We start from the raw sequence: 13,101 nt of genomic DNA on the forward strand, positions 1-13,101 counted from the left end.
TCCGTTTGCTTTTGCCCAGAATGGTGCTAGTCTACTCGAATGCTTTCATTTCCGGTAACTTTCCAGTAAATCACGTGGTTCCTAGTTGAAAACAGCAGAGTATTCATTGCATACTTCGGTAGTGTACAAGCAAGCTCTACAAGGAAACAAATATATCATTCATATTTCGTGGGTTTTTTTCTGCCATTATTTTGACATATAAAATTCTTTGGTATGTTATAAGGATTTTTTTGCTCTTTATAAGGATTTTTTTGGTAGTTTATACAGGTTGGCGCTCCGAAAAGTTGACAGGTATGATATTTGATCACTTATTCTTTGACATTTTAGGGGAAGCCGAGCTTCCCTTGCAGTCCGAGAGCAATCGCCACTGATCTCGCTCTCTCTCTCTCTCTCTCTCTCTCTCTCTCTCTCTCTCTATATATATATATATGTATATGAGATGAGTGTGCTGTTCAGTGTTCAATGGTTATCTCTTGTCAATTCTTTCTCTGATAGTAAAAGGTGCTCCACTCTCAAAGGTCGATGTTACTTATGTTTATAGAAGTTAACCATAAGGATCATCGAAAAGTAACTGTGGACTGATTACTTGAGTGGAGGTAATATTGTGTTTGTTGTTCCTTGAAAATGCGCCCATTTAAAGGTCATGATTGCCTGTCACTTATACAATTCAAATGAAAAAAAAAGGTGTTTGAGAGGTTAACTAAAACCCCTTGTGCGCGCATGCACAAACGCATGCCATGATGAGCAACAGTCATAACGGACCCTAAAAGGAACAAACAGAAAAATAAACTCGATACAATACTGAGTTTGTAAAAAGGAAATCACTGCCTACCTTAGTGTGAGACCTGACACAGGGAGCCAGGGATGCACTTTTTGTAGCGTGTTGAGAGCGGAAACATGACGAACATAGCACGCGTGCATCGTTTTAAAATGCTGTTCCTGGCGCCCTAGATTCACATTCTTTTAAAATGCCATCAGTGAATTGCGGAGCAAAAAAACTTTGAATGAGAATAAACAAAAAATGGATATATCTCAACGGCTCTGGTCGCTAGGTACAATTCAGACTGCTGACCGCTAACAACTTCCTGTGAGAAAGGTCATGCACCACCGTAGGTTAAAGATGAACTGCTTTGTTATTTATTTAAAAATTTTTTTAAAAGGTGGAACTGAGAGGATGCTCAGGGTGCTGTGTACACTAACACAAAAATATATCATATTAATAACTGCGGTTGACTGTGATTGACTAGTTGGGCACCCCTGAATTATAGGGATGCTCCGATCATTCGCTGGCTGATAATTATCAGTCGATGTTCGTGAAAAAGTGTGTGATCAGTGAATCCGATCAAAGCCTCTGAAGGCCGATCGATCACAAATGTTCCAGTCAGGGAGTGACTTCTTTTTTCCCTGTCTTTCCATTCCATTACTTTTTATTTATGTTTGTATTTATTTATTTAAAATCAGCAATACACAACACATTACCATTCACCACCGAGATTGAGCCATTGACATGGATTTTAGTATTTCATACACAATGTAAAGTTATATGAGTTGATTAAAAAAAAAAGAAAATTAAACTGACACATTTTTGTTTGAATCTGTCACACATTCAGCTACTGATAACAGAAACACATAGTATATGACAAGGATTAACATCCTCATAACTTTAAATTAATTAAATGTATTGCGCCACGCAATATAATCTGGGATCTGAATGCCTCAATCAAATGACACGCCTGTTCAGTGTTGCTGCAGTTCATTGGCATCACAAATAACAAAACAACCCCCCCCCCAAAAAAAAATAAAATAAATCAAGAATATATGCCCTGTCCTGATAGCACAAGTTTTGGCAAAAAAAAAAAAATAGCCTCATGAAAAGCATTTCAGAATTGAACATACTATAGCTTCTCTGAGAACCGGCGCCAAAGCTAGCAGGTTTAGCATTAGCCTTAGCATCTCGCTACGTTGCGCTCAGCTCAAACCTTCAATGGCTGCAAAGAGTTTCAGAATGGACAGTGGTTGCTGACATTCAAGTTTGATTACTGCAGTAATCGCAACTGTCTTATATTTTTAATTCATGTATTTACGGTGTAGCAGCACCATGACATGACGTCATGTCTGATTTCTTCTTCACGGTTACGTGGGTGCCACCCAGTGTTAAGATACTATAGTTGAAAACATAAATGTTATTTGGAGCATTCTTATTTTCCTCCTACAACTTTTTTATCATATTTATACTTCATGGAATTAATGGTTCAATGATTAATTTCATACTCCAGCAGGATTGGCAACAGGAATATATCAACCATTTGAACCCAAATTCAATTCACTCCATTGGGTGATTTGTTTTAATTCTAATTGGAATATAAGGCTCGATGTAGACATAGTGATTATCTATGTGTGTTATCCTTAAAGGACATTTGTAAATTACTTGTTTTACTTGGGGAAAATAACATTTCAACCTATTTTCTGACATGTTATAGACTAACCCAGGAATTTAATCATAATTTGTGAATTTTCTGCAATGTCCCTTTTAAAGCAATGTCCTGTTTTTGGATAATGAAGGGGTGGAGATTGAACTAATGTTTTTTTTTTGTTTGTTTTTTTTTTAATATCACTCAATTGCTGTATTTTCCGCACTGTAAGACGCTCCGGAGTATCAGACGCACTTTTAATGACTGGCCTATTTTCAAACTGTTTTTACATATATAGGGCACACTGATAAAGCCGATCAGAAAATGGATGGATGTATGGATTGATGCATTGTAAGGTGCATGGAATAGAAGCTACAATTGTGGGAGGGGTTACATTATGCATCCACTAGATGGAGCTACGCCAGAGGGAATGCAATACAATACAGCTTTATTTATATAGCACTTTCACAACCTCTGCAGCTATAACAAAGCACTTTACAAAACATTTAAAATACTACGTTCAAGAAATCAGAATATTGATCCATATATAAGGCGCATCGGATTATAAGGCGCACTGTCGGCTTTTGAAAAAATGGAATGCTTTTAGGTGCGCCTTATAATGTGGAAAATGCGGTCATTGAAAAATAAAAATCAACTGATTAATAGATAATTTTAGAAAAATCAATAGTTGTATCTTTAAACTTGAAAATTTTACAGCAGATTCAAGTGTTGGGTATCGGTATTGGCCGATCACACTCATGGATGATCGGTATGGGTATCGGCATCTTAAAACAATGATCGGAACGTCCCTAATTATTTCATTGCTGGAGCCTATCGCAGCAGGCGGGGGACACCCTGAACTGCTTGCCAGCCAATCGCAGGGCACACAAAGACAATCAAAACCACAAGATGTAATTTCCACCCTTGAGATTGAAAGTCTGCTGCCATTAAGGACGACAGAAATCGGAGAAAATTTGGGAATTCTGAGGATTTGGACCATTGCAAATTAAACCAGATGTCTAAACGCTGAATCGATGATCAAAAATATTTGTCGCTCAATTTGATAATCAATTCATTGGTTAATCATTGCACCTCTCATCTTTTTTTTTTTTTAGTGGGAAGAGATCAGCGGCTTGGACGAGAGCTACACACCCATTCGCACCTACCAGGTTTGCAGAGTCATGGAGCCCAATCAGAATAACTGGCTTCGGACTAACTGGATCGAAAAGCGCAATGCCCAGAGAATTTTTGTGGAGCTGAAGTTTACCTTAAGGGATTGTAACAGTTTACCTGGTATGGTGGGAACCTGCAAGGAGACTTTCAACTTGTATTACCAGGAAACCGATTCAGAGGTGGGTAGGAGTATGCAAGAGACCCAGTATGTTAAAATTGACACCATTGCAGCAGATGAAAGCTTCACTCAGGGCGACCTCGGTGAGAGGAAGATGAAGCTCAACACTGAAGTGCGCATAATTGGCCCCCTGTCCAGGCAGGGCTTTTACCTGGCCTTTCAAGACGTCGGGGCATGTATCGCCCTGGTCTCTGTCAAAGTTTATTATAAGAAGTGCTGGTCCATCATCGAGAACTTGACCATATTCCCCGACACCGTGACGGGATCAGAGTTCTCCTCCCTGGTGGAGGTTGAGGGAATATGCGTAAACAATGCGGAGGAGGAGGCTGACAACTCTCCGAAGATGCACTGCAGCGCTGAAGGGGAATGGCTGGTGCCCATTGGGAAATGCATATGTAAAGCAGGATTTCATCAGAAAGGAGACGCATGCGAACGTGAGTTGCTTTAATTTTCTTTTTGTGATCAGGGCAAAATGCATTATTTAGACATCAGACAGTTCATAAATTAGTTACCATTGACTCTCACTCCCACCCGCCCTCACCTCTCTCTCTCTCTCTCTTTCTAGTGTGTTGTTTACAGTTATCTAGGATATCTGTGAAATGGATGGCAAGTGCATGTGATATCCCATCTCAGTTTTTAATCATCAAAATCATACTTTCGGCCTTTCTCTCTCTCTCAAAAAAAAAAACAAAGGGGTCATAGATCAGTCAGCATGGTTTTGTTGTGTTTTCCTGCTGGTGCCACCAACAAGACCACCAGCAAAAGAACAACAAAAGCAGCCAAGAGTCAAACACTCGAACCCTCATCCGCTAGGCAAGCCGCTCTCCCAACTGAGCCACAGCCACCCAGCAAGACCGACATGCTTTTATTGCCCAGCTAGTACCTGGTGACACCAGCAAGAAAAATCCAGCTGGTCACCAGCTCCTGGCAGGGCCCAGCAACTTGCTGGCGCCGCTGGGCAGCTGTGGTTCAGTTCCTGGAGCTTGTTGCCAAGTGACCGAATGTTCTGCTGTTTGAATTTCTTTCTTGGTATGACTGCCAACATCAGTCTGTAGTTTATAATGTTGCAGTGGACAATAATATACAAAAGGAAAGCTTCAGAGAATAGCTTTCATGGCACCCTAATCACATGTTGTATTTGGATGATGTCGCTGTTCCCAGTACAACTACAGAGTCCTATTAAATTTTCTTTATTACTTCTACTACTTATACTGTCAGAGGCAGCAAAAACAGTTGTAGACCGTGGACAAAAAAGCCCTGTGTTTATTTCCAGGAGAGCTGCTATATTTAGTCCCAAATCTCAAAGCACTTGCATGTCAATATGACTCTGACATCGCAACACCGAATGGCTCCTGTCAATTCCTCTGCAATATGCCTTTTACTCGTTCCACTAAGGCACACACACACACTGTATATTAGCGCGTTGTTGAGAATTCTAAACCACTCCACTCAGTCCAGAAAAAAAACGACATTTAGATGCAGATCGATCAAGAGCAATCCGAATTCTAATTAGCTTAACAACAGTGTACGAATTTAAAGTGTCTGTGACCGTGTAAAAAGGAGGTTCTGAAGGAGCTTGTGTCATTGTTGTCACAATTTTTCAGCAAGGTTCATGATGCCATTTTGTAGTCTAAACTTGATGTCACTTTTATTCTTCCAGCAAGGGATTTCCAGCTGTCGTTGGGTTTTTGAAATACAATTTCATCCTCACGTAGGTTGCTATGGTTCTGTCATATCGTGTAAAATATTTAGTTGGATAAGCTGACAGAGTTGTCGTTTGGGTCATTTGATGATCTCCATGCTACGATCTACTCTTTCATCACTGTCACTGTGAGGGAACCACTCATCTTTATACCCCTAAGCCACCAAACCCTTTTCTCTATTTAATTTATGTTGTGCGGCAGTATGTCCTGTTAAATTTCAAATCTTCTTTGCTTGCTGTGTTGTGTGGTCTCAGTTATAATGCTACAAGTGTTCCAGCAGCTTGTCGGGGCTCATTTTTACAGAGAAATGCTACGTTGAGAGCCCGAGAGCCCGAGAGCCTGAGAGCCTGAGAGCCCGAGCCCTTGTTAGACAGTCTTTCATGACATCATTTCAAAATCAACCACAGTCATAAAAATGAGCATCTGTTGACCTTTACGGATGAAACAGGCACACATCTATATCCACTCCTCTCGTTACTTGTTTGCAAGAAATCAAATACAATCCAACATCCCCGATGTACTGCCGCCATCCATTTTGACTGTCAGGGAATTAAAAAGAAGTTAGTTGGAGACTGACAGATGATTGGCCCCCCTTTTGTTTGGCAGTCAATCAAGTGGTGTTTGACTGCAACAGTCAGGATGTATGGAAGCCAATGGGCGGTCCAGCTCAGGCTTTGACAGAAGGGTTGCTTTTTGCATCTGAACCCCATTCCCTCACCCCCTCTCCAGAAAGCTAAATCGTCAGAAGTTCCTAATTTATCTTGATACCTCCCCCTGATGGATCAGATGTAAATCTAATTCGTCAAGTGGATGTCGATTTCAATTGTCAACCGAGCCCCCAGGAGATCCATGTAGATGTACATCTAAACATTTAAATAGATGTGATGGATGTGAGTTGGGTCTCTCTTTGCCCGAGTCGCCTTCCTGTGAATAATAGCCTTTTGCAACAGCAATAAGATGTTCTCAAAAGTGAATAACTGTGTCGATGCAAATGTCATTGCCATCAGAAGGACAAGTCCTTGTGTAATGGTAATTGTAAGATAACACAGTACGCTGGAAATTCGAGTGGAAACTTCGGCTCAGGTTTGGATGACAGTTCAGTTATTCAAAATTTGAAGTTTGACCTATGAGAATGGTCAAGTTTCCTGTTTAGGCTTTTACTGTTTGTCCTGTCATTTGTTGTTGACAGACCGTGTAATTAGAACACACTAATACCGTATTGGCTCGAACATAAGACGGCCCTGATTATAAGACGACCCCCTCTTTTTCAAGACTCAAGTTTGAAAAAAGACTTTTTGAACACCAAATTAATTTTTATACAGAAAATAATTACAGTACATCTGAAACAAATGATTATAACAATATATTTGAGAGAAAGAGCATGTTATTTTGCCTCATTCATATCTAAAGTGCAATCACATTCGTAAATGAATGGCGTCTGGTTTTTGAAATGTAAATTACATCATAACTTCTCCTTAGCTGCCGGTTCACCTGGCCGATCTTCGACCCAATTTTCTCCAGATTGTCACTACATTTCTGCATTTTCTGTTATCTCTTATTTTCTTCTCTTTTCCTTGTTACCGCTATTTTTTATTTTTCTTCTTCGTGCTACCGCTATTTTTTTATTCTTCGTGGCAGGGGTTCACTTTGACCTGGGAAGTCAAGTTCAGCATTCGCTTCAATGATATCTGGCGCCATCTAGCGTCGTGAAAGGGTATAATGTCTAGAACCCGAATATAAGACTTATTTCAATGCAAAAAACACCGTCTTATATTCGGGCCAATACGGTAGATACAATACAGAAAGGAAAATACATCACTGCATAGCATGACAAATGTAGAATAAAATAAAATTGTGAACTAAGAAATGGACCAATCAGGAATGACAATTACGCCTAACAATGTGAACATAATATTGAAGTTATGATCTTATGTACGGCGTTAGCATCATCGCATGTTTTTTTTTTTTTCCTGCTTTGGCTCTCGACGGAGACGGGCGGGTTTCTGCTCTGCTCCTGTTCCAAACCCGCCCACCCCCTCAGCTTTACTCCTCTGCTTGCTAACTTTGTCAAAATTTGCTGTCTTCTGTCTTGATGTAGCCTCCGGCTGTATTTTTTTTTCTTCCAAAAACCAACCATGAAATAAGTCAGCTGGACATTTTCATTTTTTTTTTTCTCAAGAAAAATAGCAGGTGGTGGGGAGCCTGCTTGCCCCTGTGGGACATTTGCTGCTAGGCACACCTCAGATCCTTGGCAGCAGTGCAGTTTTATTTGCCTGACAATATTGTCCATAGAAGATGTGGAAGACATCCACATTATTGGTCTTCTAGTAACAGGTATCCTGCTGTTTGGAGTTGACAATTTCCTGTTCTATAACAAAATTCAGCCGGCGAGAGCAGCCTCGTTAGAAGGGAATAAGATGCCGGCCTTTCTGGTTGATGCGGGGCAGGTGATCAACACTTAGACCAACTCAATCGCAAAGTGGTTGCGGGATTGGAGTCGCTTCGCAAAATAGAAAACAACTTGGAGGAGTTGGCCCGGCCTGGAATAAATTCAATGACTGATCAAGGCTTTGGCTGATTGACACCCTTGAAAAGTCTCAAGTTAAAAGTCTTTCAAGGTTGTCTGAAATTATGGACAACCTGTTCCCAAAAGAACTACGATCTGGACTTTCACCTGGATGGAAAAAATTTGACCGGACGCTAGCATTCTTATCTGCCCCCTCCCCTTCCCGAGAGAGAATGATAAGCTACAGGTGCTTGACATGCAGACATCATCAAACGCAAATAATGCATGTGCCGCAATATCAAGTTCTTCGTATCAACTACTCCTTCCAGCCCCTCGCTTTTCAACTTGATTGGCTAAGCTGAGCTACTCGTCGGTCTGATTGTGGCGCGTCCACCCCTTCCCCCCTTCCATCCTCTCCATTCACTGTCAAGTTGTGAGATTTGTTGTACTTGTATTTTAAATATGCGCGGCATGTGCTGAGGTTTTTTTTCCTCTGGATCAAACCATGCTTCCACTTAAGGAGAATGGTTGGAGACCGTTTTTTCCCACCCCTCATCCCAGTTGTTTTCTTTTCACATCTAATATATTGGGACACTTAACAGTGAACAGCCGAGCTTCCTGTTCGGTCTCCCCCTGTTGGCTTCTCTTTTCCTTGTTACCGCTATTTTTTATTTTTCTTCTTCGTGCTACCGCTATTTTTTTATTCTTCGTGGCAGGGGGTCACTTTGACCTGGGAAGTCAAGTTCAGCATTCGCTTCAATGATATCTGGCGCCATCTAGCGTCGTGAAAGGGTATAATGTCTAGAACCCGAATATAAGACTTATTTCAATGCAAAAAACACCGTCTTATATTCGGGCCAATACGGTAGATACAATACAGAAAGGAAAATACATCACTGCATAGCATGACAAATGTAGAATAAAATAAAATTGTGAACTAAGAAATGGACCAATCAGGAATGACAATTACGCCTAACAATGTGAACATAATATTGAAGTTATGATCTTATGTACGGCGTTAGCATCATCGCATGTTTTTTTTTTTTTCCTGCTTTGGCTCTCGACGGAGACGGGCGGGTTTCTGCTCTGCTCCTGTTCCAAACCCGCCCACCCCCTCAGCTTTACTCCTCTGCTTGCTAACTTTGTCAAAATTTGCTGTCTTCTGTCTTGATGTAGCCTCCGGCTGTATTTTTTTTTCTTCCAAAAACCAACCATGAAATAAGTCAGCTGGACATTTTCATTTTTTTTTTTCTCAAGAAAAATAGCAGGTGGTGGGGAGCCTGCTTGCCCCTGTGGGACATTTGCTGCTAGGCACACCTCAGATCCTTGGCAGCAGTGCAGTTTTATTTGCCTGACAATATTGTCCATAGAAGATGTGGAAGACATCCACATTATTGGTCTTCTAGTAACAGGTATCCTGCTGTTTGGAGTTGACAATTTCCTGTTCTATAACAAAATTCAGCCGGCGAGAGCAGCCTCGTTAGAAGGGAATAAGATGCCGGCCTTTCTGGTTGATGCGGGGCAGGTGATCAACACTTAGACCAACTCAATCGCAAAGTGGTTGCGGGATTGGAGTCGCTTCGCAAAATAGAAAACAACTTGGAGGAGTTGGCCCGGCCTGGAATAAATTCAATGACTGATCAAGGCTTTGGCTGATTGACACCCTTGAAAAGTCTCAAGTTAAAAGTCTTTCAAGGTTGTCTGAAATTATGGACAACCTGTTCCCAAAAGAACTACGATCTGGACTTTCACCTGGATGGAAAAAATTTGACCGGACGCTAGCATTCTTATCTGCCCCCTCCTTCCCGAGATAGAGAATGATAAGCTACAGGTGCTTGACATGCAGACATCATCAAACGCAAATAATGCATGCCCCGCAATATCAAGTTCTTCGTATCAACTACTCCTTCCAGCCCCTCGCTTTTCAACTTGATTGGCTAAGCTGAGCTACTCGTCGGTCTGATTGTGGCGCGTCCACCCCTTCCCCCCTTCCATCCTCTCCATTCACTGTCAAGTTGTGAGATTTGTTGTACTTGTATTTTAAATATGCGCGGCATGTGCTGAGGTTTTTTTTCCTCTGGATCAAACCATGCTTCCACTTAAGGAGAATGGTTGGAGACCGTTTTTTCCCACCCCTCATCCCAGTTGTTTTCTTTTCACATCTAATATATTGGGACACTTAACAGTGAACAGCCGAGCTTCCTGTTCGGTCTCCCCCTGTTGGTCATTGTTTTGTTTATGTTCCTCTGGATAGGTTGTAACTGGGAAAATCAATTCCTTGTGTGGGTTTTTTTTTTTTTTTTTTTTTACGTACTTGGCCAATAAATTTGATTCTGATTCTGCCTGCAGATTTCATCCGGAGGCTGCCGGCTAGTTCGTAAACTGCTAATGTTTACGTGGCCAGGCTGTGTGAACTGCTCACTTTTTCATGCTTTTCACTTGACCACTTGGTACTCCTTGTTCAAATAATGCAACAGATGTTGTCTTGTTTTGGACATCATAGCATGCACAACATCTTCCTCCACATTGCTCTGGAGATACCGCGAGCGAGGAATTTGTCAAAAGTGCTTCATCTTCGGATCAGCTGTGCGTTTCGCTGTACGTTTGGTCCAACTTTCTGTTTACCGTTTCTTCTTTCATTTATTGTCTGGTTCTGTTTATTTCAACTTGCCAACCAATGTTAGAAGTGGGACCCGGTTTGGAACATTTCCGTCCTCTGATGGAGTAAATTTGCTCCCAGCTCACAGGTCTGTCTCTGTGTGGCCAAATGGACCGAGGCCCGATACGGGTCCACGGACCGTTGGTTGGGGACCCCTGTTCTACGTCACCCAAATCTAATTTGGTATGAGTTTGATGCTTCACTGTTGCACGTTCATTTTGTTTTGTTGAATGACCAGACCAGTTAATGCTGAGGATTTATGAAAACGTGTGACATTTATTCAGATTTTGAGTATTTTGAGTGTTTCGGGAAGTCATAATGACTTTCATAATGACCGTGTACATCATCACGAGTAACTTTTTCTGTAGCACAAGCTAGCAATAACAAAAACGTCCATCCTAGCAAATGAAAATAAGAACCAAGAACTCGAAGAACTAACAATTATCTGGTGTTCTGTAAGGAAGCAACATCAATTTGCATGGACATCAATACTACTGTTTACTGCCTGTGCTAATCTGTGTAATTTGCAGTCATTGAGAGTTGATTTGTGAGAAGTACTACACAGTCACAGAATGCTTGCAAGCGCTATATCTTGCGGTACACACGAGGTGCTGATTTGCCGGCAGTGCTCAAATGTGAACGCTTACCTTGAGGCGCCACGATGAATCGACGACTAATTGTTGATCACATTAATCGAGAACCATTTTTTCCTCATTTAGCAATTATTTCGATTCCGTTTTTTTTAAATTAAAAATGATCCAAATCTTTGGGATTTTAACACTTCACCTGAAAATCGCATATTTCTGTAGTCCTCCATGAAATAAAATGAATGAATAAAAATAAAAAACATTTGCATTGACCTCAAAAAACAAGAAGCAAAAAATATTTTTTCTGTTTTCCAGCTTTACCAAACCAGTAACTGAATCATCATGAATTTATGTTTGTGCATTTTCTGCACTGTCAATTTGAAATGATGCCCTGTTTTTGAATAAAACGATGGACATTATTTTATGGTTTTTTTTTTCACCCTATTCATCAATTATCAAGAAATCAACGATTAATCGATTATTAAAATATTAGTTACAGGATGTGCAGCCCTGTACTTAAACATTTAGTTTTAGTTCTTTCGGATCAATATCAAAAAGCCACTTTAATATCAATATCGTTTATCAAATTGAATACACATTTTGAAAAATTTTGTTTTGCTTTACTTTCAAATCATACATGTGGTTAAACTGTAGTCTGATTCATACGATACATGCTTCTCAATTTCTTTCTTGAAGGGGTGATCCTTTGACACAACGTCTTTAAAATGTCAAAGAGAACCAGGAATTAGTCGAGGATTTTTTTTTTTCTCATACAAGTCCTTAACCCTTTCAGGGACAGCCATTACAGGACTACAGTGGACAGTTTATCGTGTTATCAAGTTATAGGGTACACGAAAGGGTTAAATAACATAGTTGATCCCATGATGTGCTTTTGTATCCCGAAGTCTGGGATGGTATATTCCAAGTCAGGCTGGTCGATATGGATAGCATTTCACATCTCAATCTTCATGCCAGATGTCTCGACAATGATACAATAGTGGTGTTAGTTTTTTTCATTTCGATCAAATCAATGCCAAACTTGAAAGGAGAAACGTTAATGTTAATTCATTGGCCTGAGCTGTACATGCAGTGTGACCGTGGTAAATCTCCATGCTTGACTGATATCGTTTTCAGTTTTGATAATATCTTGGGGTGGCCCGGTGGTCGAATGGTTAGCGCGTCGACCTCACAGTGCAGAGATTGTGGGTTCGATCCTAGCTCCGGTCTACCTGTGTGGAATTTGCATGTTCTCGCCATGCCTGCGTGGGTTTTCTCCGGGTCCCCCGGTTTCCTCCCGCATTTCAAAAACATGCATGAGAGCTTAACGGAACACTCGAAATCAGGAGTGGCCAACCCGCGGCTCCCGAGCCGCATGCGGCTCTTTGGCTGGTTCAATGTGGCTCCCGAGCTTTCACACGACAATTGTCGAAAACGCATCCGCGATGGCGCTGCCATTCAAACAATGGTGCTTAATACACAGAACGTACTACGTCAGCCTATCATCAATCCCGTTACTTGATTGACATAGAGGGCAACCAATCAGATGACTGAATCACTGTTCACGCGCACACAACGGCGCTAAGTGCTAAGTGCTAAGCTAGTCAGCGAATTACCTCTGTTTTTAAGGCAGGGGTGCCCAATACGTCGATCGCAATCGACCAAGAGCCAGCAGACTGGTCCCAAGTCGACTTCGAACGGTGGGAGGAGGAAATGGAGAGAAAAAAAAGATTTGTGTGTTTGTGTCTTGAGGTTTCATTTATATTCGGGTGCTCCGGCTGTTGCTCGTCGTGGCGTGCATGCATATGTGCGCGGGTGCATGGTCGTGCGTGTGTGTGTGTGTGTGTGTGTGTGGGCGTGTGTGTGTGTGTGTGTGTGTCTTTTCGC

The 13,101-nt window shown here is 41.3% G+C and overlaps 1 protein-coding gene across 5 annotated transcripts in view; it reads left to right on the plus strand.

Moving 5' to 3' along the window:
• Positions 1-13,101, plus strand: part of epha7 (eph receptor A7) — a 92,405-nt gene that overhangs the window by 2,337 nt on the left and 76,967 nt on the right. For all 5 annotated transcript variants that reach the window (XM_019859121.1, XM_019859096.1, XM_019859104.1 and 2 more), the window contains exon 3: positions 3,527-4,196. In XM_019859121.1, the coding sequence (XP_019714680.1) occupies positions 3,527-4,196 (670 nt within the window). The remainder of the gene's footprint in view (positions 1-3,526; positions 4,197-13,101) is intronic.

This window comes from Hippocampus comes, unplaced genomic scaffold (genome assembly GCF_001891065.2).
Source record: "Hippocampus comes isolate QL1 unplaced genomic scaffold, H_comes_QL1_v1.1 scaffold26, whole genome shotgun sequence".
NCBI classification, from domain to species: domain Eukaryota; kingdom Metazoa; phylum Chordata; class Actinopteri; order Syngnathiformes; family Syngnathidae; genus Hippocampus; species Hippocampus comes.